This window comes from Muntiacus reevesi, chromosome 16, assembly GCF_963930625.1.
Source record: "Muntiacus reevesi chromosome 16, mMunRee1.1, whole genome shotgun sequence".
Classification (NCBI taxonomy): domain Eukaryota; kingdom Metazoa; phylum Chordata; class Mammalia; order Artiodactyla; family Cervidae; genus Muntiacus; species Muntiacus reevesi.
In genome coordinates, this window is record NC_089264.1 from 22,787,735 (window position 1) to 22,810,806 (window position 23,072).

At 38.0% G+C, this 23,072-nt stretch overlaps 1 protein-coding gene across 3 annotated transcripts in view; it reads left to right on the top strand.

Moving 5' to 3' along the window:
• The window catches only part of PPP3CA (protein phosphatase 3 catalytic subunit alpha), a 312,598-nt gene that overhangs the window by 155,729 nt on the left and 133,797 nt on the right, over positions 1-23,072 (top strand). For all 3 annotated transcript variants that reach the window (XM_065907021.1, XM_065907022.1, XM_065907023.1), the window contains exon 2: positions 8,122-8,322. In XM_065907021.1, coding sequence (XP_065763093.1) covers positions 8,122-8,322 — 201 coding nt within the window. The remainder of the gene's footprint in view (positions 1-8,121; positions 8,323-23,072) is intronic.

A 23,072-nucleotide genomic window follows, 5' to 3' on the forward strand; every position in this document is an offset into this window, starting at 1 on the left:
TGCATCACTGTTTAATAATAATGGAATATAAGCCATTTATGCAATTTAAATATTCTAGTAGTGAAATTAAGAAGAGGAAGAGTTTGAAATAATTTTAATAGGACCTATTTAATGTAGCCCAATAGATCTTATTATTAAAACATGTAATCAGCATAGGAATGTTAAAAGAGATATTTTCCCCCTTGTATCAAGTGTTCTAAATTCAGAGTGTCTTACAGCTTCATAACACTGCTTGGTTTGAACTGACTACTCTCCAAGTGTTTGGCCATCATGTGGCCAGTCAATTCCATACTGGACAGAACAGATCTGGAGGGTGAAGTGCTGGAAGATAGACCAAGAGACCTAAATGTAGTGTTGATTTTGCCACTGACTAATCCTGTGACCTTGGACAGTTCACTATTCCTCTCCTTTGGACTTCATTTCCTTCATGTTTACTATGAGGGGGTCAGCAGTTGGTCTGAATTGGGAGTTTTCTAATTTTACTCCAAAGGGCCCCAGGATTTTGTGAGCTCATTTTAACAGCCATCATAGGGAGGAAGGGAGACAATCTGCTTTAGGCTCTTGTTTCCTTTGGATATCCTTACATTTCTGGGTGTCATTTTGTTTGAGGAAACAAAAAATTTAAAGCCAAACCAAGATTTGAAAAAGTCACTCGGCTAAATGTTTTCCTATGCCGGTGGTTCTCTCTTGTCAGCATTTGTAAGACTATTCCAGGAAGAGGTCAGACAGCAGGTATCCTCTTTTCCTTCCAGTGAAGGGAGGTGTCCCCATGACAGTGACTCATGAATATTTCTTATCAAATTGTAGGAATTCCTTCAGTAGTGGTCACAGTGGCTCAGAGTTGAGAAACAGAAAGTCAGGTACCTGAGTCTACCACAGAGTGATACGGATCACCTGTGGCTACTGAGACAACCTCACAGTTGTGTAAGACTGACCTCTAGCCCAACTCTCAGGGGACCCTGACTCTGAGGTGTGGTCCACTTAGTCAGCCAGAACCCAGGGCTAGGAATACTCTGGCTGCAGGCTTTTTTGACTTGGAATGAGTTTTGCTACTGGTGTGTGCCTGATTGACAAGACCTTCAGTAATTGTTACATAGATGCCAATATTGGATGCATGTGACTTTGGTTCCTAGACTTTTAACCTTCCTCCCTATCAGATAGCAAGGCTTCCCCGGTGGCACTAGTGGTAAAGAATCTGCCTGCCAATGCAGGAGGCGTGGGTTTGATCCCTGGGTTGGAAAGTGGCAACCCACTCCAGTGTTCTTGCCTTTGACAGAGGATCCTGGCAGGCTACAGTCCATGGGATTGCAAAGAGTTGAGCATGACAGAACACACATGAACACACATACTCTATCAGATAGATGAACACTCTGGTGGCATCAACTAATAGGAAAGAGACATATCTTATCCTATCCAGTCAGTGACATGGGAACGCAATCCTAGTCCAGCATGTGGTCTGCATTTAAAGACTTGATAATTTGTGGCAGGAATCAGTCAAGGACTTACATGTCCCATATTTTAGCTACTTTGCTTTTATTTGACAACAATAACAAAAAGGACACTGAATGGGAATTATGAAGTACGGAAAGCTGAGAAGGTTTCTGGTTATTTTTAGGATGCTTCTAAGAAGTCTTTGGTGACACTGTATTCTTAACAGGCAGTTTTGAGAAAATTGTTTTAGAGTCAACCCAAACATCAACAGTTATTTCAGAATTTTTATTAGCATGCGCAAACTTAATTCTTCCAATCTTGGCCTACTCATGTATCAGTGAAAGCGACTTGTGGTCATCCTCAAGGCAAAGGAAGGAAGGGGAAATCCCATTTTGTTGTATCAACTGTTGCTGTTGTTCAGTCTCTCAGTGATGTCTGATTCTTTGCAACCCCTTGGACTGCGAAGGCTTCTCTGTCCTGCACCATCTCCCAGATCTTGCTCAAACTCATGTCCATTGAGTCATGGATGAATGATATCATCCAACCATCTTATTCTCTGTCATCCCCTTCTCCTCCAACCCTTGGTCTTTCCTAGCATCAGAGTATTTTCCAATGAGTAGGCTCTTCACATCAGATGGCCAAAGTATTGGAACTTCAACTTCAGCATCAGCTCTTCCAGTGAATATTCAGGGTTGATTTCCTTTAGGATTCACTGGTTTGATCTCCTTGCTTTCCATGGGACTCTCAAGAGTTTTCTTCAGCATGACAATTCAAAAGCATCAGTTCTTTGGCATTCGGCCTTCTTTATGATCCATCTCTCCCATCCATACATGACTACTGGAAACACCATAGCTTTGACTCTAAGGACCTTTGTCTGCAAAGTTATATCTCTGCTTTTTAATATGCTGTCTAGGTTTGTCATAGCTTTCCTTCCAAGGAGCAAGTGTCTTTTAATTTCATGGCTGCAGTCACTGTCTGCAGTGATTTTGGGGCCCAAAGAAAATACAATGAGTTAATGGAAGAAATGTTTTCTAAGCACATTGGACTCTTTGGTCCACAAAGTTTTTGTTCAGTATTTGGCACAGGTCTGTTTGTAGGACGTTGGGTGAGAAGAGAAAGCAAATAAATGTGACCTTTGTGTGGCTGATATTTTCTTTATGAAGCCAAAAGGTGCACAAATACACAAATATTAGCCCACTCTTAGTTTTGTCCTAGAAAACTTGTTTCTGGCTGACCGCATCTTGGTTCCCTGCAGGCCTTGCCATCTGTTTAACTGGTTAAGGAGCCCATCCTATCAGTGTCCCTATCATTTGGTTGGAAATAGAGACCTCTGATTGGCCTTTTCCCTCTTTTTTCTCACTGCTGTTTATTTGGAACCATTTCCAATATCTCAATGCAGGTGGCTTTACCTTCACCAGTTACCTTAGGAATAGCAATTACTGGCAGGTAAGAGATGCAGTGAAAGGTGGGAGCATCTGTTATTGCAGTGATCTTGGCTTTGGGAGAGTCAAGCGACTTGGAGAAAGTCTGATTCATGAAGGTCACCTGGCCTGCTCTCCTTTAGCCTCTCACCTTCTTGAATGCTTCAGCTCTTTTTAACCTTTGATCCATTTTTAGTTTAATAAGGTCACTAGTATGTGGTGGTGCTAATGGTAAAGAATCTGCCTGCAATGCAGGAGACGCAAGAGATATGGGTTTGATCCCTGGGTCTGGGAAGACCTGGAGTAGGAAATGGCAATTCACTCCAGTATTCTTGCCTGGAGAATGCCATCGACAGAGGAGCCTGGGGGGCCTACAGTCCACAGGGCTGCAAAGAGTCAGACACGACTGAGCGACTGAACACATAGAACAGTGTGTATGTGACAGAGACCCAGTGCCTAACAATAAATTAGCCTCCTTCCCTTTATGTTCCTATGATTATTGCCTGACAGTTTTGCAGAGTCACTTAAACCTTGACAGTTGTCCAGTTCATACCTTAGAAACTCTCTAGGGGGAAAAAAAAATAGCTCATGGTCTTACCCCAAGTGTCCTTTTGAAGTTTCCTCATTTCTACCCCTGTGATACCTCTGAGGAATTTTGAGTAGCTACCAGGTAAGGTGTTTTCTAATTTCAAACCTAATAGAAAGACCCAGGTAAAGATATGTGGCCACTGAAATGTTTGCACATTTTGTTAGGCAAGAAAAGAAGGGAGGGCAAAGAAACAAAATGAACAAAATACTCCCCAAGTGCCAGAAGTCTAATGACTTCATTTTTTCTTTTTTCTCCTCTTCATTTAATTCTTGAACTTTCTTTTTCTTTATTTTATACTATGCTTTAATGTTATGCTTTTTTTTTTTTTTTACTCTTTTTTTATGGTATGTGATTAACAGGTCTTTTATTTGTAGTAAATTAGAGCAAGCAATTAGAATAGTACATATGCAGTATTCAGTACACACAATAAAAATCAAAGAAATACAAAACCTGTATAAGACAAAACACTGGAGAAAAACATCATACAACTTAAGATATATAGTGGGAAAGCCCTCTGCTCTTTTGATTATAATTTGTACTCTGTACCCAACAGGACTTATTGCACTTACCAAAATAACACAGACATTTTAGTAATGGGTGTATTTCAGAAGGCTATTAATATTGGTTTTTACAGCACTATGACTAGAAGATCCCCTGGAGGAGGGCTTGGCAAACCACTCCACTATTCTTGCCTGGGGAATCCGCATGGACAGAGGAGCCTGGAGGGCTACAGTCCATGGGGTTGCAAAGAGTCATACATGACTAAGCAACTAAACACAGCACACATAATATATAGACACTGTTCACAGCACAGCCAAATAGTGTACTAGATTTGTAATTCCTTTTCTATGTGCATTTTGTCTTTCATTTCACCTTTTGCTTTTGTATTATATACCTGTTCTACTATAATAGAATTATAGCTATTTGGAATAATAGCTATTCCAAATAATTTTTGAAAATAAAAGTGGTCTTTATAAGAAATATCCCTCAGGATTCATTGCAATTTCTATTCTAGAAAAGTGATTTACTCATCACTTTTTAATTATGAAGCCCTGTCTTAAGTACTTTCTGGGAAGCAGTGTGGCGAAGCTGTTAACACAAGTATTCTGGCATCAGTCTGCCAGAGTTTATGCTCAGTGGGTCTACATATAAATCACTAGGTGATTATCTTGGGCAAGGTGCTTAAGATTTTTGTCTCAAGTTTCTCCCCCCAAGTAATGTTATAGGGACCAAATAAGTTTATATATAAACACTTGTGCTTATGCCTTACTCGTCTTACAGCTTTATTGTTGTGTCTGACTTTATTACCCAAACAATGCCTGGCATAAAATAAAGCACTCTATAAATGTCAGCTACTACTGTTACTATTTACTTTAGTGATTAGAGAAGCCTCAGATAGATAGAAGCCCCAGTTTACAGGTGAGGTTGTTGTTCGATTGCGAAGTCCTGTCCAACTCTTTGTGACCCCATGGACTGCAGCACACCAGGCTTCCCTGTCCTTCACCAACTCCCGGAGTTTGCTCAAATTCATGTCCACTGAGTCGGTATGACTTAACTGAAGCCAAAGGAGGTTGTTTAACTTCCCAGGGTCATGTAGCTGGTGAATGCACAGTGCCAAGGATTGCACCCGGGTTCATCTGACCATGAAAGCCCTACTCATGCCACTCCCACTTCATCTTGGTAGCATAGTTCAGTAGATATGCTTGGATTGTTAGGAATATCTAGCTTGCATCCATTAGTGCATATTCATTTCCTGATTTTTCTTTTCTCTTAAGTAGTTGTAATTTCTCTTGGATAACAAATCTATGCTGTCAGATTGCACACCATGTTTGGCATAGGTCTACTCTAAATCTTGCTTTTTTTTTTTTTAAATTTTTTTTTATTAGTGGAGGCTAATTACTTCACAACATTTCAGTGGGTTTTGTCATACATTGTCATGAATCAGCCATAGAATTACACGTATTCCCCATTCCGATCCGCCCTCCCACCTCCCTCTCCACTTGACTCCTCTGGGTCCTCCCAGTGCACCAGGCCCGAGCACTTGTCTCATGCATCCCACCTGGGCTGGTGATCTGTTTCACCATAGATAATATACATGCTGTTCTTTCAAAACATCCCACCCTCACCTTCTCCCACAGAGTTCAAAAGTCTGTTCTGTACTTCTGTGTCTCTTTTTATTCCATGGTGTATATGTACCACAGCTTCCTTATCCATTCATCTGCTGATGGGCATCTAGGTTGCTTCCATGTCCTGGCTATTATAAACAGTGCTGCGATGAACATTGGGGTGCACGTGTCTCTTTCAGATCTGGTTTCCTCAGTGTGTATACCCAGAAGTGGTATTGCTGGATCATATGGCAGTTTTATTTCCAGTTTTTTAAGAAATCTCCACACTGTTCTCCATAGTGGCTGTACTAGTTTGCATTCCCACCAACAGTGTAAGAAGGTTCCCTTTTCTCCACACCCTCTCCAGCTTTTATTGTTTGTAGACTTTTGGATAGCAGCCATCCTGACTGGCGTGTAATGGTACCTCATTGTGGTTTTGATTTGCATTTCTCTACTAATGAGTGATGTTGAGCATCTTTTCATGTGTTTGTTAGCCATCTGTATGTCTTCTTTGGAGAAATGTCTGTTTAGTTCTTTGGCCCATTTTTTGATTGGGTCATTTATTTTTCTGGAATTGAGCTTCAGGAGTTGGCTTATATATTTTTGAGATTAATCCTTTATCTGTTTCTTCATTTGCTATTATTTTCTCCCAATCTGAGGGCTGTCTTTTCACCTTACTTATAGTTTCCTTTGCAGTGCAGAAGCTTTTAAGTTTCATTAGGTCCTATTTGTTTACTTTTGCTTTTATTTCCAATATTCTGGGAGGTGGGTCATAGAGGATCTTGCAATCCCTATCAAGCTACCAATGGTATTTTTCACAGAACTAGAACAAATAATTTCACAATTTGTATGGAAATACAAAAAACCTCGAATAGCCAAAGTAATCTTAAGAAAGAAGAATGGAACTGGAGGAATCAACCTGCCTGACTTCAGACTCTACTACAAAGCCACAGTCATCAAGACAGTATGGTACTGGCACAAAGACAGAAATATAGATCAATGGAACAGAATAGAAAGCCCAGAGATAAATCCACGAACCTATGGACACCTTATCTTTGACAAAGGAGGCAAGGATATATAATGGAAAAAAGACAACCTCTTTAACAAGTGGTGCTGGGAAAACTTGTCAACCACCTGTAAAAGAATGAAACTCAAACACTTTCTAACACTGTACACAAAAATAAACTCAAAATGGATTAAAGATCTAAATGTAAGACCAGAAACTATAAAACTCCTAGAGGAGAACATAGGCAAAACACTCTCCGACATAAATCTTGCTTTTTTGAGAGACACTTTTAGGAGGTAAGCGGCCTAGGTTTAATCCATAACATTAAGAGAGGAGCTTCATATGGAGTTCTTAGGCATATGGCATAATGCACATGGCCGGTGAAAATTAACATGAGACAGTGTTTGTGCTTCTTCCAGATATTTCTAATAGGTCTGAGTTATCTTGTAAATGAGCCCTTGTGTAAAATAAAAAAATAATGAGTTTCCCCCACTGAAGGGCTCATGTGCCATTTATTAACTGTTATAATACGATCTCTGATCGCGGACCTTTGGATGTCCTGGCACGTTGTAGGAATTTAGTGACTATCCTCTGGCTGGATGAGTGGATGAATGTATTCAGAGATGTGAAGAATGACAGTAGCTGCAAGAGACTGTCTTACTGTTAAAAAGGCAGCTGCATGGTTGGAAGAGAGTATGTTTGGCTCTAAGTCTGAGCAATAAGTGGATTTGACATTACATCATGTGGCTCCTCTGGAGGCTCAGATGGTAAAGAATCTGCTGTCAACGTGGAAGACCCAGGTTTGATGCCTGGAGAAGGGAATGGCAACCCACTCCAGTATTCTTGCCTGGAGAATTCTATGGACAGAGAAGCCTGGAGGACTGTGCCTCTAACACTTACTTTCTTAGGGCTTCTCTGGAGACTCAGATGGTAAAGAATCCGCCTGCAATGCAGAAGACCTGGGTTCAAAATCTGTTCCTAAATGCCAGTGTCTCCCCTTGATGTCATACTGTCCTCCTGCTGTTCAAGTTTCCTTTCATACATGCACTTACATGCACCTGATTTTCTGTTTGATATTCAGTGCGTTTTTGCCTTTTCGGTCTCAGATTCTTGCTCTCTCCTTAAACAGTGAGTCAGTCAGTTTACTCAGGGATGTGACTCCCACTGGTTGGAAATCTGGTCTGGCAGGCTGTGTCTCATTCCTCTTATCCCAGTAGAGGAGCCTACTTTTTAGTGGAGAAACTTCTTTACCTGAGTCAAAATTGAATGGATGAATGGATAGTAAGTCTTTTCTTTTGCTTTTCTTCTGCTGTTTCACCTAACAAACAAATAACTCTTGTTTTTGTACTGGATGAACAAGAACTGTACATTTCCTTTCAGCAGTCACATTACATCTTGAATTGAGGAAGGCAGTCTTTAGTTCTTGATAGCCCTGCATCATATTTTAATATGAACTTTAAAAATGCTCCAATAGGTGGTGAGTGGTAGGGATGGATATTTGGTAGTTATTATTGAATCTTCTGTTGTTGAGTTTCAACTAATGTGATCCTTTGATTTCTTCTCTTTCAGCTGTCCCATTTCCTCCAAGTCACCGGCTTACGGCAAAAGAAGTGTTTGATAACGATGGGAAACCTCGTGTGGATATCTTAAAGGCACATCTCATGAAGGAGGGCAGGCTTGAAGAGACCGTTGCATTGAGAATAATAACAGAGGGGGCTTCCATTCTTCGACAGGAAAAAAACTTGCTGGATATTGATGCTCCAGTCACAGGTAAGGCCTGAGGACGGAGGCTGTCCACTTGGAACCCACACTTGCTGTTTATAACTTCAGATCAAAAGTCCTAGATACCACTGAGTCTTCAAAGACCTTCATCATCTTAATTGTTTACTGCCAAATCTGTACATCAGGAAGTAAAGGTTTTATACATATGTAACAATAACTTTATTTTCATGTATTAATTAGCCATATGATGTGATGCTCTACAGAGCAGTGGACAGTTTAGAGGTGATGGAGATGTTCTGGAGTAAAACCTTAACTAAGTGATATTTTGTCAGTAGAACACTAGCTGTCATGAAGAATACAAGGTATTCATTGGGAAAGATCAGACAAAGCATAGGAATAGTTCTACAGTGGTTACATGACTAAGTTAGAGCAGTGTTTCATCTCAGACTAGCATCACTGTCGTTATCACCTGGAAACTTATTAAACATACCATCCCAGCCCCCACCCCCAGAACTATACTGCACTAGATTTTCTAGGGTGAAACCTAATGATCTATTTCATCAGGTCATATAGGTGACCCTGATGCACATTAAAGTTTGAGAACCAATGAATTTCAAGAAGAAGGCCAAATTTCTCTCCTTTCTATAGCATTCTGTGCCTCGAAAATATGTCTGTTTTTTAAATGTTTTTGTTCTTTTACTCCTTAAGAGCAGATTCATACTTTGCATAAGTGGAACTTCTCTTAGACCATAAAAATTAAATCTTGTCAAAAAGTTTAGTATGGTATAGAGTGTTGGTTAGTAGAGACTTCTCAGCTATACTTTGTGAAGTTTGCTAAATTTTCAGGTATTTGTTTTTAGAGAAGCTTAAAAGCATGTATTTTCCTCCTTAAGTATCATTCTGGCAAAGGGAAAAACTTAAACATAGAATTTTATCCTTTTATAAATAAAAAGAACTTTTGAAATATTTCATATATACTACTGATTGCTTCTTTCTTCCAAACCTTCATATACTTTTAATATTATTGGCCTTGAAATACATTTTTGAAGGTGACTGGTTGGAGCAAGGTAAATTCTCTTTAATATCAGACTAGACCTTCTTTGATCATAATACCTCTGAATATTCCTATTCCAAAGAAATTGACATATATGTTTTGCTTTGGGTTAGCCATAGTATTTCTCTTATTTGTAGTTCAAAAAAATAATGAATGCTTTTGGGGCCAGGTAGCAGGAGAAATTCACTCCGGTGGGAAGTCAGTGTTGGACCAGTGGTGAATAAATCAAGCTATATACTTACCTTGTGTGCATGACAATGATCCCCATTTGCCATGTGTCAAAATGCCGTCATGCATTATTATCTTTGGCTTACAGACACTGTGGTCATATAAGAACAAAACAAATGTGAATATGCTTTACTTTCTTAGATACGAAAATATGAGAAAACTTACATCTAAATAGTAGTGTGGAATCCATCAGCAAAGAAGCTACCTTAAAAAACTGACTGTAAATTCCACCAATAAATAGATGGCAAAAGAGTAGCTTTAAATGATCTCTGTATCATTTGGATTATTTGGTTTTGGTAAGAATGAATGGCTTAATATTTTATTATCATATAATATAATGTAATATAACATGATAAATGGTATGTGTTAGAATATCATGATTTTTTTCTCCATTTCACATGATAATGTGTGACTTCCAATGGAGAATTCATGTTAGACTCACTAATGAGCCAGTAGGTATTAATGAAGGTGATAATTATAACTAAAAGAAAACATGTGAAATAAGTATTTAAGGGAATATATTTCCTTGGATGCAGTCAACTCAACTATGTGATGAGGCTCTGTCCTAAGAGAACACATAGCATTCTGTAAAAGTTGAATTCATGATATTTTATCCCTGAACCTTTCTGGGGTCTATTGACTACCTGCCCTCATGTTCAGTAGAGGTTGGGCATCATTCTTTCTAGAGAGATAGCAGCTGTCATTTGGCAAATTTCAGAACATAGATATGAAGAGACTTTAGAAATCAGGACTCAATGCTGCATAACTTTCCCTGGGGGAGAAAAAGTACAAAGTCTTTTAAATAGTGACAGAAAGCAGCTATGGAGACATCACAAAATAAGTATCACTAGTGAAATATAACCCAAGCAGGAAAAACCTTTCATTAGAGAATTGTTTTATTTCTTAATGAAGGCATGATTCTAAGGAACCTCTAGAAGATTCCATTGCAGTGATAGCTTTCCCCCTTTTCTATAAAGATATGGAATAAAAGTGGTAGGGGTAATTTATTTTAATATTTCTGTTAAAAGGAGAAAAAAAAAAACCTCTTTTGCATATAGTTTACCAGAAAGCTTAATTCATAGCTTTGCATTCCAACCCATGAGCTTGCAAGCTGAAACACAGAGGACTGCAAAATAAGATCAGAGTGTTCTGATTGGAGAAAATTAACTGTACCTTTGCATTTCAAGATACTTCTTAGAATTTATTTGTAGCATTTTATGATATATGATTTTGTTCTGAGATTTTGTTTCATCTGGACAGCTGAACATGGAGCTAAATTTTTATATTTAGAACATTTATTATTTGAATAACTGAATCAATAAAGTTATACTTTATTGACACTAGGTTATGCGATAAAAGGCATAGTTTATCCTTCTGAATCTGCAGGGTAGTGAATTCTTTATATAGTTCAGAATTCCACACTTAAGTAAAATGGAGACCTTAAGAAACAATTCAGAGGAGAAAGAAGTGGAAGAGGAAAGGGAGAAAAAAGAAAATATTCGAGTTTATAAATGAGAATCTGTGAAAAAAGATTAAAGGGAAAGAACCAAGGTCTTTGCAGAGAAGCAAGGACTTCTAATGTAGGGAGAAAAAGCTTGAAGCCTGACCATATGGTGGTTTTCAAGTGGTATTAGAAATAGTCTCTCACTTACGTATGTCAGATTCCTAAAATGTAAGGTGAGTGGTGTGGGTAGGAACTGACCAGTAACGTTCTTGTTTGGAATTCAACTTGAACTGGAGCAGGTATGTAACATCACAAAACCAAACAAATGGCAAATATTTCATAATTATGCACACAGTCCACTCCCCAGCTTTCCCTCTTCTTTTCTTTCCTCTTATTTTTTTATTAATAAAACCATTTCACTCTTAGATGTTTAAAGAGGAGTTGTGCTAACATCCATGTATGGTTTGCTCCCACGTAAAGAAAAATCCAGATATTAGTGCCCTGTTAACTTGAAATCTGGACTCTTATTTCATTCCTTTAGCAGTTTTTTTCATGTTTAAATTTACAAAGCTGTCCAACTTCCCTTATTCCCTCTCCTTCAATTGTTTTTCAAGTGGTAAAAAGTTTATGTTCATTTAGGATTTTTAAAATTCTGTACTTTTGATTTTGGAGAAAGACCAGGAAACTGCCTAGTCCCAGCGTGGCTCCTCCCATGTGTCCCCTGGGGAAGGAGATAAAGCTCTCTGTACCTTACCCTCCTGAAGCATAGATTTAGATAAGCCAGGAACCGTTGCCATGGGAGTAGAGATGAGGATTAGTTTTGGGTCCCCAGTCAAAACAAGGGAGGTATGAGTCACATTTTGCTCTTTTCTCTAAACTAACTTGCTTGATAGGAATGATGGCTGTTTCAGAGATTTAATTTGAAGTTTGTGTTTCTATATTGGAGGCATTTTGTGAAGGAAAATATTTTCCTTCTTTTTGAATCTTTCTTTTTGTTTTTAAATTGAGTTGAAGTTTTCTGTGTTCCTTTGCAAACATACAAATGGATCATTAAAAAATGTGGCCAAATATCTGTGTGGCAACTTGTTATGAGCTGAATGTTTGTGTCCCCACAATAATCACATGTTGAAGCCTTAGTCCTCTTTGTGACGTTTTTGAAAGTGGCATCTTTGGGAAGTAGTTGTGTTTAGATGAGTTCTGGGGGTGGACCCTTCATGATGGCGTTAGGGCCCTGATGAGAAGAGCAGGAGATGAGAGCCCTCTCTCTTTCCTCCATGTGGGGATGCAGTAGAAAGGTGGCCATCTGCAAACCAGGAATAGAGCCCTTACCAAACACTGAATATGCCAGCACCTTGATCTTGGACTGTCCAGCCTCCAGAACTGTGAGAAATCAGTGTTTGTTGTTTCAGCTACCCAGTCAAAGATATTTTGTAATAGTAGCCAAACTAAGATACAACCCATTTGGGAATACAATTTACCAAATATTTACCTGATACAGGTTGTATGTGTTACACACAGGTGAGTAAGACCTGGTCTCTGCTCTCTCAGTGGTCAGAATATAACAAGAAAACTGAAGCAGATATTTGCTGGAATATATGTACATCAAACTACTGATGAAATGAAAGTATATGACCAAGATTTTTTTAAGCATAAATTTAGAAATATGCAACTGGATAGAGCTAACTTGAAACCAAAAAGTTTTCCTATCTTCTAAATGGCTAAGGTTTCCCTAATAGAGTCCATTGATTATTATATTATGTCTTTGAGTTATAGAAACTGTTAAACTATTTGTCCTGAATATAGATTGAGAACTCTTTCAGAAAGTTAAGAACTGTGAATGATGAAACACATGAGGCATATATAGTCCTTGACTAGAAGACTCAAGGGATCTATCTGGGGAGTTAAATACATAAATAGATAGATAATTACTATAAAACCTGATAAGGATTATAATTGAGGAGCCTATAAACTAGTATGGGAACTCAGAACAAGGAGTGCAGGGAAGCCAGAAAGTCTTGACAGATGACATGATGTTTGAACTGGAGCATGTGTGATAAGTGAAATTTTACGATGTGAAAAAGCTAGCAGAGTCTGTTCTGAGCAGAGACAACAAACAGCAATGTTAAAGGCACTGATATTTTTCATAAAGTGGGAAGGCATGATCGTGGAGGTTTGCTATGGGTAGACAAGGTCTCAGAAGGGTGTGAGGGGTAGGGTGGGGGGTGAAGCTGAGATTGGATGGTCAGGGTTCGATTTTAGTGTCTTGTGAGCAACACTTAAACATCTGGTTACTGTTCTTTAGGCACTGGGGAGTGGCGAGGGTCTTGGAGTAGGGGAGTTACGCAGTCAAGTCTGTGACTAGAAGTGCATCCTGAATGAGATGAGTAGAGTGAGTGGGGAGGAACCCTTGGGAGAGTTGTTGATCAAGAACCTTTCATCCTTGATCAGGGTGTCCCAACAATGATTTTGGCAGGCTAGGAGATTTGGATCTGATGTTGACTACAGGGCCTTTCAAAAATGATAGTTCACATTGATCTTAAAATGTTTGATTAATTTGTACTTAATCAATATCCGTTAAAGACTTCTTGAATGTGGTACAGTGATTTATGCAGGAATCCAATTTATTACATTTGGCCTTCAAGTTCTCATATTTTCCTGTTTTTCTCTTTGACTTAGCAAAGAACATTTCCCTCATTTATAAAGCAGACGCAGACCAGGAGCTTGGGTCTTTGAAAGAAAATGATTTAGAACTCATTTTCTGCTCTCTGGGCCGAGGGGACCGGCCAGCATCAGCTGGGCAAACTGCTAATCTCTCTGGTTTGTCTGTTTCCTGAAGGGGGGGATTTGTCCCTAGGGCAGCAAAGGATTCCCTCGGTGGCTGTGCCTGCCATTTAGCCTGTCAGGCAGTTGCCAGGAGAACCCTCTGGCTTTGTTCCTGGATGTGAGAATGAGCCAGTGGCCAAGTTTAAGGTCATGGCATTCCTTCCCTTACAGCAGCTGACGTCAATTAGGAGAATTCCCCGTGCCTTTCCTCTGGGGAGAGTGAAGTAGCGGGTAGGAATCCAGTGTCTTTTGAGAACTAAAAGATCAGTGTTTATTCTCTTTATACTATCATTTGTCACTATCAACGCAACGTGGCCTTAGTTTATATGAGGATAAAATATTACTTCTGGGGCATTTTGCCCACTTGTGATTTCAGTGGCCAAATCTTTAGGGCCTGCCCTGCAGCCAGAGGCCGATTTTGGTACCCAGCCCACTGCTGGCAGGTCAGCACATTTCAGGCCCAGCCTGCGGCAGCAGCACCTCAATTTTTTGATGTTCGGTGTTCCCCTTAATTTGGGCCCTTGACTTAAAAAAAATTTTTTTTTTTAAAGATAATGTTAAAAGGATAAACGGTCACTGCATGAGCGTGTCCTTTTCCCTGGTTTGTTTTCCTCTGTTGTTTTGCAAGGTTGGTCTTAGGAAACCCATCTTACAAATGAGAGAAGGGAGTCTCAGTTTACATCTGAGTTTCTTAAACTTGGGCATGGATCAGAATCTCCTGGAAGTCTTCATAGAACACAGATTGCTGAGTCCCACCTCCAGACTTTCTGATTTAGTATCTGGAGTTGTTATTATTTAATCGCTAAGTTGTGTCATACTTTTGAGATCCCATGAGGTATAAGCCTCTGGGCTGCTCTGTCCATGGGATTTCCCAGGCAAGAATACTGGAGTGGGTTGCCATTTCCTCCTCCAGGGCATCTTCCCAACCTAGGGATTGAACCTGCGTCTCTTGCATTGGCAGGCAGATTCTGTACCACTGAGCCTCTTGGGAAGCCAGTTCTGGATTAGGGCCTGAGAATTTGGATATCTAACAGGTTCCAGATCATGATGACCTCCTTGACCTGGGACCCCTCTGTGGGAACCACTGGTTTAAGTATTGACTTGAAGTCTCATAGCTAGTAAGCTGAAGACCTTGCTATGCACAAGCATGTATCAACGTGACTCATGCCAAGCTATTACACTCTATTCTATACACTGTTCTGCCTCTGTGTTCAGTTGAAAAAAAATCAAGCATTTCAGTTCATTTGGCTGGAATTTGTTCTTGCTCATTACTGCAGAAAACATATTAATCCTAAGCTTGCTGTTCAAGGTTCTTAAGAAATAGGAGGAATACATTATTTTGAATCAATTATAATTTATATTTTAAATTAAAAATTAAAATAACATGAGGGTCAAGACCAAACGATAGTGCTTAGTATGGTTGGGGCACAATGCTTATAAGGTTTTTCCCAGTGAAAAAACTTTGTAGAGCTTATCTTTACAAGCTCTTTGAGAGCTGACTGTAGAAAGTTACTGCTGGGTCTGTTTTTAAAGGAAAATAAAGGAAAACTGGAATCAAAGGCATCCATAAATGAATTGTGTGGTAATGAATATAGTATTATTTACCATCTGAGCCAGAGTATTATATTAAGAATAGTTGAGCCTTAGGAATTCAGCATTTGTGCGCAATGTACAAGTCAGTAATAATCTGTTAACATCAGTAAACATATAACACCATCCAGAAGAAGCATTTGATAGTTATTACAATTGCAGCATGATTACATGTGGAGATATTTTTCTTTAAGACACCATGCACCCTGTTTGTTTTCAATCTGCCGTTGAGTCGGTGCATTTCACAAATAGTAAACTGTGTAAGGGCTGTTTGTTAAGGCCGTGCCTGTAGTTGTTTCCAGAGGAAGACGAAAATCCCCAAGCTATTGTGCTTAAAATCTAACAGTGATCACGTGCAATGATAATATTCGGATGGTTTTGGAGAAGGTTGAAATATATTATTATCAATACTACTGTGACTTTAAGAGAAGTAGTGAGTTTTTTAAATATTTTTAAATTTTTTTAGCTTTTAATTTTATGTGGGAGTATATTTGATTAACAATGTTGTGTTTCTTTCAGGTGCTCAGCAAAGTGATTCAGTGATACATACACATGCATCTATTCTTTTTCAATTTCTTTTCCCATTTAGGTTGTTACATAATACTGAGCAGAGTTCCCTGTGCTATACAAGAGGTCCTTGCTGGTTGTCCATTTTAAATGTAGCAGTGTGTGTACACATCAATACTAAACTCTCTAACTGTCCCTCCTCCCCTCCCTTCCCCTTTGGTGACCATAAGTTTATTCTCTTAATTCTGTGAGTCTGTGAGAAATAATGTTTCAAACAACACCAAAAGACTTCCAGGGAAGGAAAGAGCATTTTGGATACCTTAAAAGAAAACTGTAGACATACTTCCCTGTGTCTATAGGAAATGCAGATTATATTCATGTTTCCAGCTTATCTCACATTCCATTTTCTCATGGAAGTATCCCTATTAATTTTAGATTCCAACAATTTTATTTTCTTGTGATCCAGTAATGTTTACAGGCTCTTACTGGACATTCCCACATACTGGCCACAGACTTATACTGGGCTGTAACAAAGTTTTCTCTGGTTCAGAGTGAAATTGTCTTTTTTCATTTTGGTGAGAATGCTTTTTTTATGTACCTGAAACTATAGTGATGATAGGTAGTAATTGTTTTTTATATATTCCACTGAGGTAGGAAGTTAATGAGTTATTTTTACCATGAGGCTGACATTTGTTAGGTTCTGTTTTTTGCCACTCGCTATTATAAACACTGTACTTTTTAACTCTGAGTTTTCACACAATCCTATGAAGGAAGTGCTGTGATCAGCTCAATTTTACAGTGAAGAAACTGGATCTCAGTGAACTTGCATGTTGTATCTAAGATTATTGATCTAGAAAGTCCTAGAACTGGTATTAAAACCCAGGCAGTTCAACAGCATCTATTCCTATTTTGTTTGGGGTTAGAAATTAATTTTACGGGTTCATGAAATGATTAAATTTGGGAGTAACCGTAGAGCGTGGCATTTAACGAGAGCTGACTCTTGTTTAACTAGGGGTTGAAGGGTGCTGATCCTTTATAGAGTTGACACTGTGCACATAACTTACAGGTGGCCCCCCATATACATGAGGTTTTGCACCCACAAAGCCAACCAACCTCCAGTACTGTACTATTTCCTATTGAAAATGAAAAAATCCGCAAGGTTCAAACCTGTGTTGTTCAAGGGTCAACTGTATGTTGTATTGAATTCTTTGTTGTTGTTTCAGGCTATTATCCTATTTGTTAACATCTGAGACCATGGATTTTATGTTATGGTTCTGTAAATATTCCTCTGTTTCACACTGATTTTAATGTAAATACTGTGCTGATTTGCACATAGTAAATTATGTGTAAGTAAATTATGTGTATAATGGAAATACACAGGAACCTTTTAGGCAGAGTATGTATGTGTTTATGCATATGTGTGAATGTATGTTTTTATGCACATGTGTGAGTGTATGTGTTTATGCATATGTGTGAATGTGTTTATGCATATGTGTGAATTATGTGTTTGTTTATGCACATGTGTGAATGTATGTGTTTATGTGTTGTCAGTAACATCATTTAAATAGCAGTTTTCTTTTTACTCTGTTCTTTTCTCCTGGCTGAAGTGGAGGATTTTTGATAAATGAGATACTGGATAAATACATGAATTGGTCATAAGTAGCTTTTCATAGAAGAATCTGTGGTTTAATTAGTGGCTTAGTATGAGAAAAATATTCAGTTTTGAGACAACTGCTTTGCCATTATTTAAAATGACTATCTTCATATATGAAATGTGTTCTTTATAAATTAAATGTTTTCGTGTACACATCTTGCTAATGTTAAAACAGGCTCCCTGAGAGAAGGCCTTTAGGTAGTCAGTCTGGGCGTTGCTTTTGTCTTGGGTGTCACATAGCTTTTCCTTCTGCTATGTCAGGCTCTCCACCAGCATCTTGGAGTGAACATCACCTTGTGAAGTCATGCTGAACCCACAGACAGGTTTGAGACCTAATTCAGCTGTTGAGTAAGGAAAAGGGGGAAAACTCTCAAAGAAGTCCAGTGTTCTTCCTCATACTAAAGCCTGGATGGTGTACATAGAATCCGTGTTGTTGTTGTTAAGCAGCTCAGTTGTGTCCAACTCTTTGCCACCCCATGGGCTGTAGCCCACTGGGCTCCTCTGTCCGTGGAATTTCCCAGGCAAGAATGCTAGAGGGGGTTGCCATTTCCTTCTCCAGGGGATCTTCCCGACCCAGGAATCAAACCTGCACCTCCTACATTGGCAGGTGGGTTCTTTACCACTGAGCCGCCAAGGAACCTGATATACACACACATACACACATTGACATATATATATCAATACAAAAACCCAATCCAGGAATAAATTGCAAACTGTTAACAGCAGTTAACAACTTTATGTTGCTTTTATCATATGAAAATGACATTTCTAGTTAAATGTATTTTGTAAAGTAGGATTTTACTGCTTTTGTGATGATAGAAAAAAGTAAGCAACATACCCCACATCCAGGGGATAATCAAGTCTATTTCAGAGGTTTCTATGAAACAATATTGTATTTTAGTATTCTGAATAAGATTCCAGTTCCTGTTATCACATGGTTAGTTTTTGACTCCAGTTTGGTGTATGATATGCTCCTCTGTAAGTAATTTCTGTTCATATTTGACATTGTGGTCCAGATACCAGGCAGTTTTAGACATAGCAGCATTGTTTCATTCTGTTCCTGAAGGTATTTAAGGTTTGGAAACCAAGTTTTTAAGCTTCAAGTTCATGAGAGTCATATATGAAGATGAAAGGAAAATATTTTTTTAATAAGTTTTTCTTAATATTTCTCTTAATGGTCTCTGCTCTGAACTGTCTTTCTTACGTTTGCAATAAACAAAGTCCTGTGATAGAACGAAGTTAGGATTCGTGGAAAGAAAGATGGTAGGTAATAATGAAGGAAATATAAACTTACTGACCAAAATTTCTTTTTCTTTTACAGCACCATTTGTAATGATTTATTTAAAAAGATATATCAAGGTCAGCATTTTATTTACAGTGACTTTCTTTTCAGATTCATATGTTTTGGTTGTATTCCAGACTACATTGTTGGGTTGTTTGAATTTTACGATTGGTGTCAGATGTTTTAATATGAAAAATCTTTTTGGAATTCATGAATTTGATTCCATTTCACAAATGTCATTAACTCATCATCTCTGAATATGCTATCTGATTTTAGATGCCATCTGGTGGTATGCATTTGATACTTCTAGTGCTAATTTGAACCACCATCACTCTCATATCCTTTATTGATCATGAAGGAGAATATTTTTGAAATGACTTGCAAAGACTTTTGTTTCCACTTCAAACAAAGGATCCTTTTTGTACCTTGCTTTCTGTTTTCTCAAAGTAAAATGCATGTTTGCTTTGGTCTTTATTAACATAATCTGAGTCTTTCTTAAGACAGCATTGACTCTGAAAATCAAGTTCCCATTTTAAGAAACTCAATTTAGTTCAGAGAAATACGTAGATATATAGCATCCCCCTTAAAATGGTAATTATGTATGTTTTTTATTTCATTTTTAAATGTAAAATTTGATTGACTATTTGGATACCATGTGATAAATAGGAGATTGTCAGATAATCATCAACAGGAAACAGAAATTGTTTATTGCAAATTCTCTTCCTCATGTTTTAAACATTAAAGACCAGCTCCTTCAAAGGTGGACCTTAGCTTAATCTTAGGTACTGCTTTTTTCACCTTCTTCAAGAGATAAGCTGGTAATACTTATTAAATATATATCAAAGCTAGGTAGAAATTAGAAAGTAAATTATCTACATTATTGATATTAAATATCCATTCCACTTAAGAATCTGAGTAAAGGAAGTGTTAAAAAGTACATGAGGGTTTTTTTAGGTCCTTTCAAAATTATTTGTGACTGGTTAAATTAGTATAGTAAGGTATAGAGGCAGTGGGCCAATTTATAGATTATGTGGTCTGTTCAACATTCTCTGATTATATTCAAAATTCTGGTCCAGCCATTTTAATCTGAAGGAAAAAAAAAAAGAGGAATGGCGTGAAAAGAGGTGAGAAGAAGAGCGATTTCATCTCTGCTGTCCAGATGATCTGCTGAGGTATGTCTCCGAATGACAGTGCAACAGCAACTGTATTTTCATCCTATGTAGTGTGGTATCCAGGTTAAAAATCATGGACCCCTAGATTAGCATTCAGGATCTTCAAGTTCCTAGCTGTTTACCACTGGGCAAGATATTTCACGTCCATAAACCTCAACTCTCTCATCTTTGAAGAGATGAAGTGTGAGTCCATGCCTGTCACTCAGATAAAGTGAATGCTACCAGTGCAGCACTTAGCTAGAGTAACTGCCCAGCAAATAGTAGCTGCTTTGTTATCATGGCTATAACCATTTTTGTCATGGCTATTATTGCTGTTATGCAACTAATATTGCAACTATCAGTTCTGTTCTATTGTTCAGCACAGAGAGCCGTTCACTGTATCAGTGTGGCTATTATAGCAGACTTTGTATATTACCTTTGATGGATATAAGGGATTACTAAGAGGGCTGTGGAACAAAAGATGAAACAGATAGGTCATTATGCCTATAACTCTCCACTAATCCTTTGTAAATTGCAAGTGAGTTTTAATTTTAATTAAAGAGAAATTCATTTTGTTTTCGTGGTCATGCTGTCAGTATATCAGTTAGAAATGGAAAAAAAAATGTTTTAAAACCTCTGTCATATGGGCTGGGATGTCTTTAAAAATTAGAAGTAATTAACCAAATATGGGAGGGTGGCCCTTGCTCAAGAGTTGCACTTCAGAGTAATGATACTCTGAATTTGACGGCTTAGAATCATTCTGATGCAAATACATTTTAATTTCAAATTTGGATGATTGAGCTTTTTAAAATATAGGTCTCTGTGCTATACAACAAATCAGGTTGTTTATGTATTTTATATATAGTGGTGTGTGTCTGTTAATCCCATATTCCTAATTTATCCTACCCCTGCTTTTCCCCTTTGGTAACCATAAGTTGTTTCTTTTTTTTCCCCATGTCTATGAGTCTGCTTCTGTTTTGTAAATATGTTCATTTGTATTATTTTTTAAAATTCCACATAGAAGTGATATCATACAATATTTGTCTTTCTTTGTCTGACTTACGTCACTCACTAGGATAACCCCTAGGCCCATCCATGTTGCTGCGAAATGGCATTTTTCCATTCTTTTATATGACTGAATAGTAATCAGTATACTAGTAATCAGTAGTATACATGTATGTATATATACACATTCATTAGAAATACATATATGTGTGTGTGTATATATATTGTTTCTTCTTTATTCATTCATATGTTGATGGACACGGATTGCTTTCATATCTTGACTATTGTAAATAATGCTTCTTTGAACATTTGGTTGTGTGTATCCTGTCAAATTAGTTTTCTTTTTTCCCAGATATGTGTCCAGATTTGAGATTGCTGGATCGTGTGGTAGCTCTATTTTTAGTTTTTTAAGGAAACTCCATACTGTTTTCCCACCGTGATTGCACCAATTTACATTCCCACCAACAGTGTGGGAGGGTTCCTTTTTCTCTGCACTATCTCCAGCATTTATTTTTTGTAGACTTTTTGATGGTGGCCGTGGGTGATTGGCTTTTTAAATAACAGTTCATAGAACTTCCAACAAAATATCCATCATCTGGATTTTTACATTCCCAAATAATGTGCTACTGTAGATTACTCCGTGACATTTAAATCAGAAAAATGTGACGGGAATTTCCAGCGATTCCTTCCATCCCCTGACTGGCCACCATAGTACCAAAAAATCAGTGATGTGTCCTATGTATAAGACACATAAGATGCATTGACACATTAAAATGATACAAATATTTTTTAAATTGTCATTGATTGGGTTGAGTCTGAGGAATTAGGTCGGGAGGACTCATGGGGACATTTCCATTCATATGATGGATGTCTAGGGAACCTGAAGTAGCTAGGGAGTTTTATGTTGAGTTTAGCGATGGCTAGGTAAATGTAATGACAGATGCTCATTTCAAGAAACAGACTGGGGGTAAATTACAATGGAAAGAGACATAACCCCTTCAAGGACAGACTGGGATAGATTTGGGGTTTGACTCATGATGGGTTGTCCATCTTAGAATGGTGGAGGAAAAGAAAAAAGGGATTATAGCAAAATAAGTGTTATAATTGATTAAACAATCTGGGAACTTAGGAAAGGGAGCAAAGTATCAAAAGCCTGTCTACCAGGGGCCGATGGGAGTGTGACTGTCTTTATCAGGGTACATTATTTAAGGATCAGTGATGATCATGACTTTAATCAAACTTTTTAAAAGTAAAGACAATGCTTCTTTTGGAGCAGATTTTGATTTTCTGTTGAAGTAAGGCTTAATGCTAAAGCCATTAAGTATTCCCTGTGTTATTGGCAAATAATAAAATGAGTATCTGTGGAGAAGGTAAAACTGAAATGTTGCATGGATGTGTTCAGTCCTGGGTTCTAGACTTTTACAAGTAACATCTCCTTTCTGTATGTCATGAGAATGTTGTCGGGTAAGGTGCTGTCTCCTGGTGAAGAGAACGTTGGCTCTAGAATCAAACAGATGTAAGTTTTAATCCTGCTGCTGACAGGTTACTTCACACATCCCTCTCCATTTACTCATCTGTAGAGAGGATTGAAATAATTTCTACCTTACACTGCTGCGAAACAGGAGGCAGTGTTCAGAAAATCCTCACACAATTCCTGAGACGTAGTAAGAACTAAGTGAATAAAAATGATCCTTTATTCCCACTGATATTGGTGTTTACACACTCATACCACTGAGCCTTCTGAAGTACAGAGAAGGATAACTATTTAGTAACTGTTTAGAAAGGAAAGAAAAATTATAAATCTCCCTCTGTAGTGGCTTACACTAAGTGATGATCAGTCATGGTCATAGGGATTTTGTTATTTTGTCTGCTAAATTTAACAATCATTTCTTGGTAAGAAACATCAAACACTTGCTGCTTTATTCAACACTTACTTCATATTTGGTGCAGGTTGAAAATCATCAAAGTAATTTATGATCACAAATTCGAAAATACAACTCATAGAATTGATACAGACTCTCTTCTTGTGTTGCTTGGTTTACTTTCTTATCATCTGAATT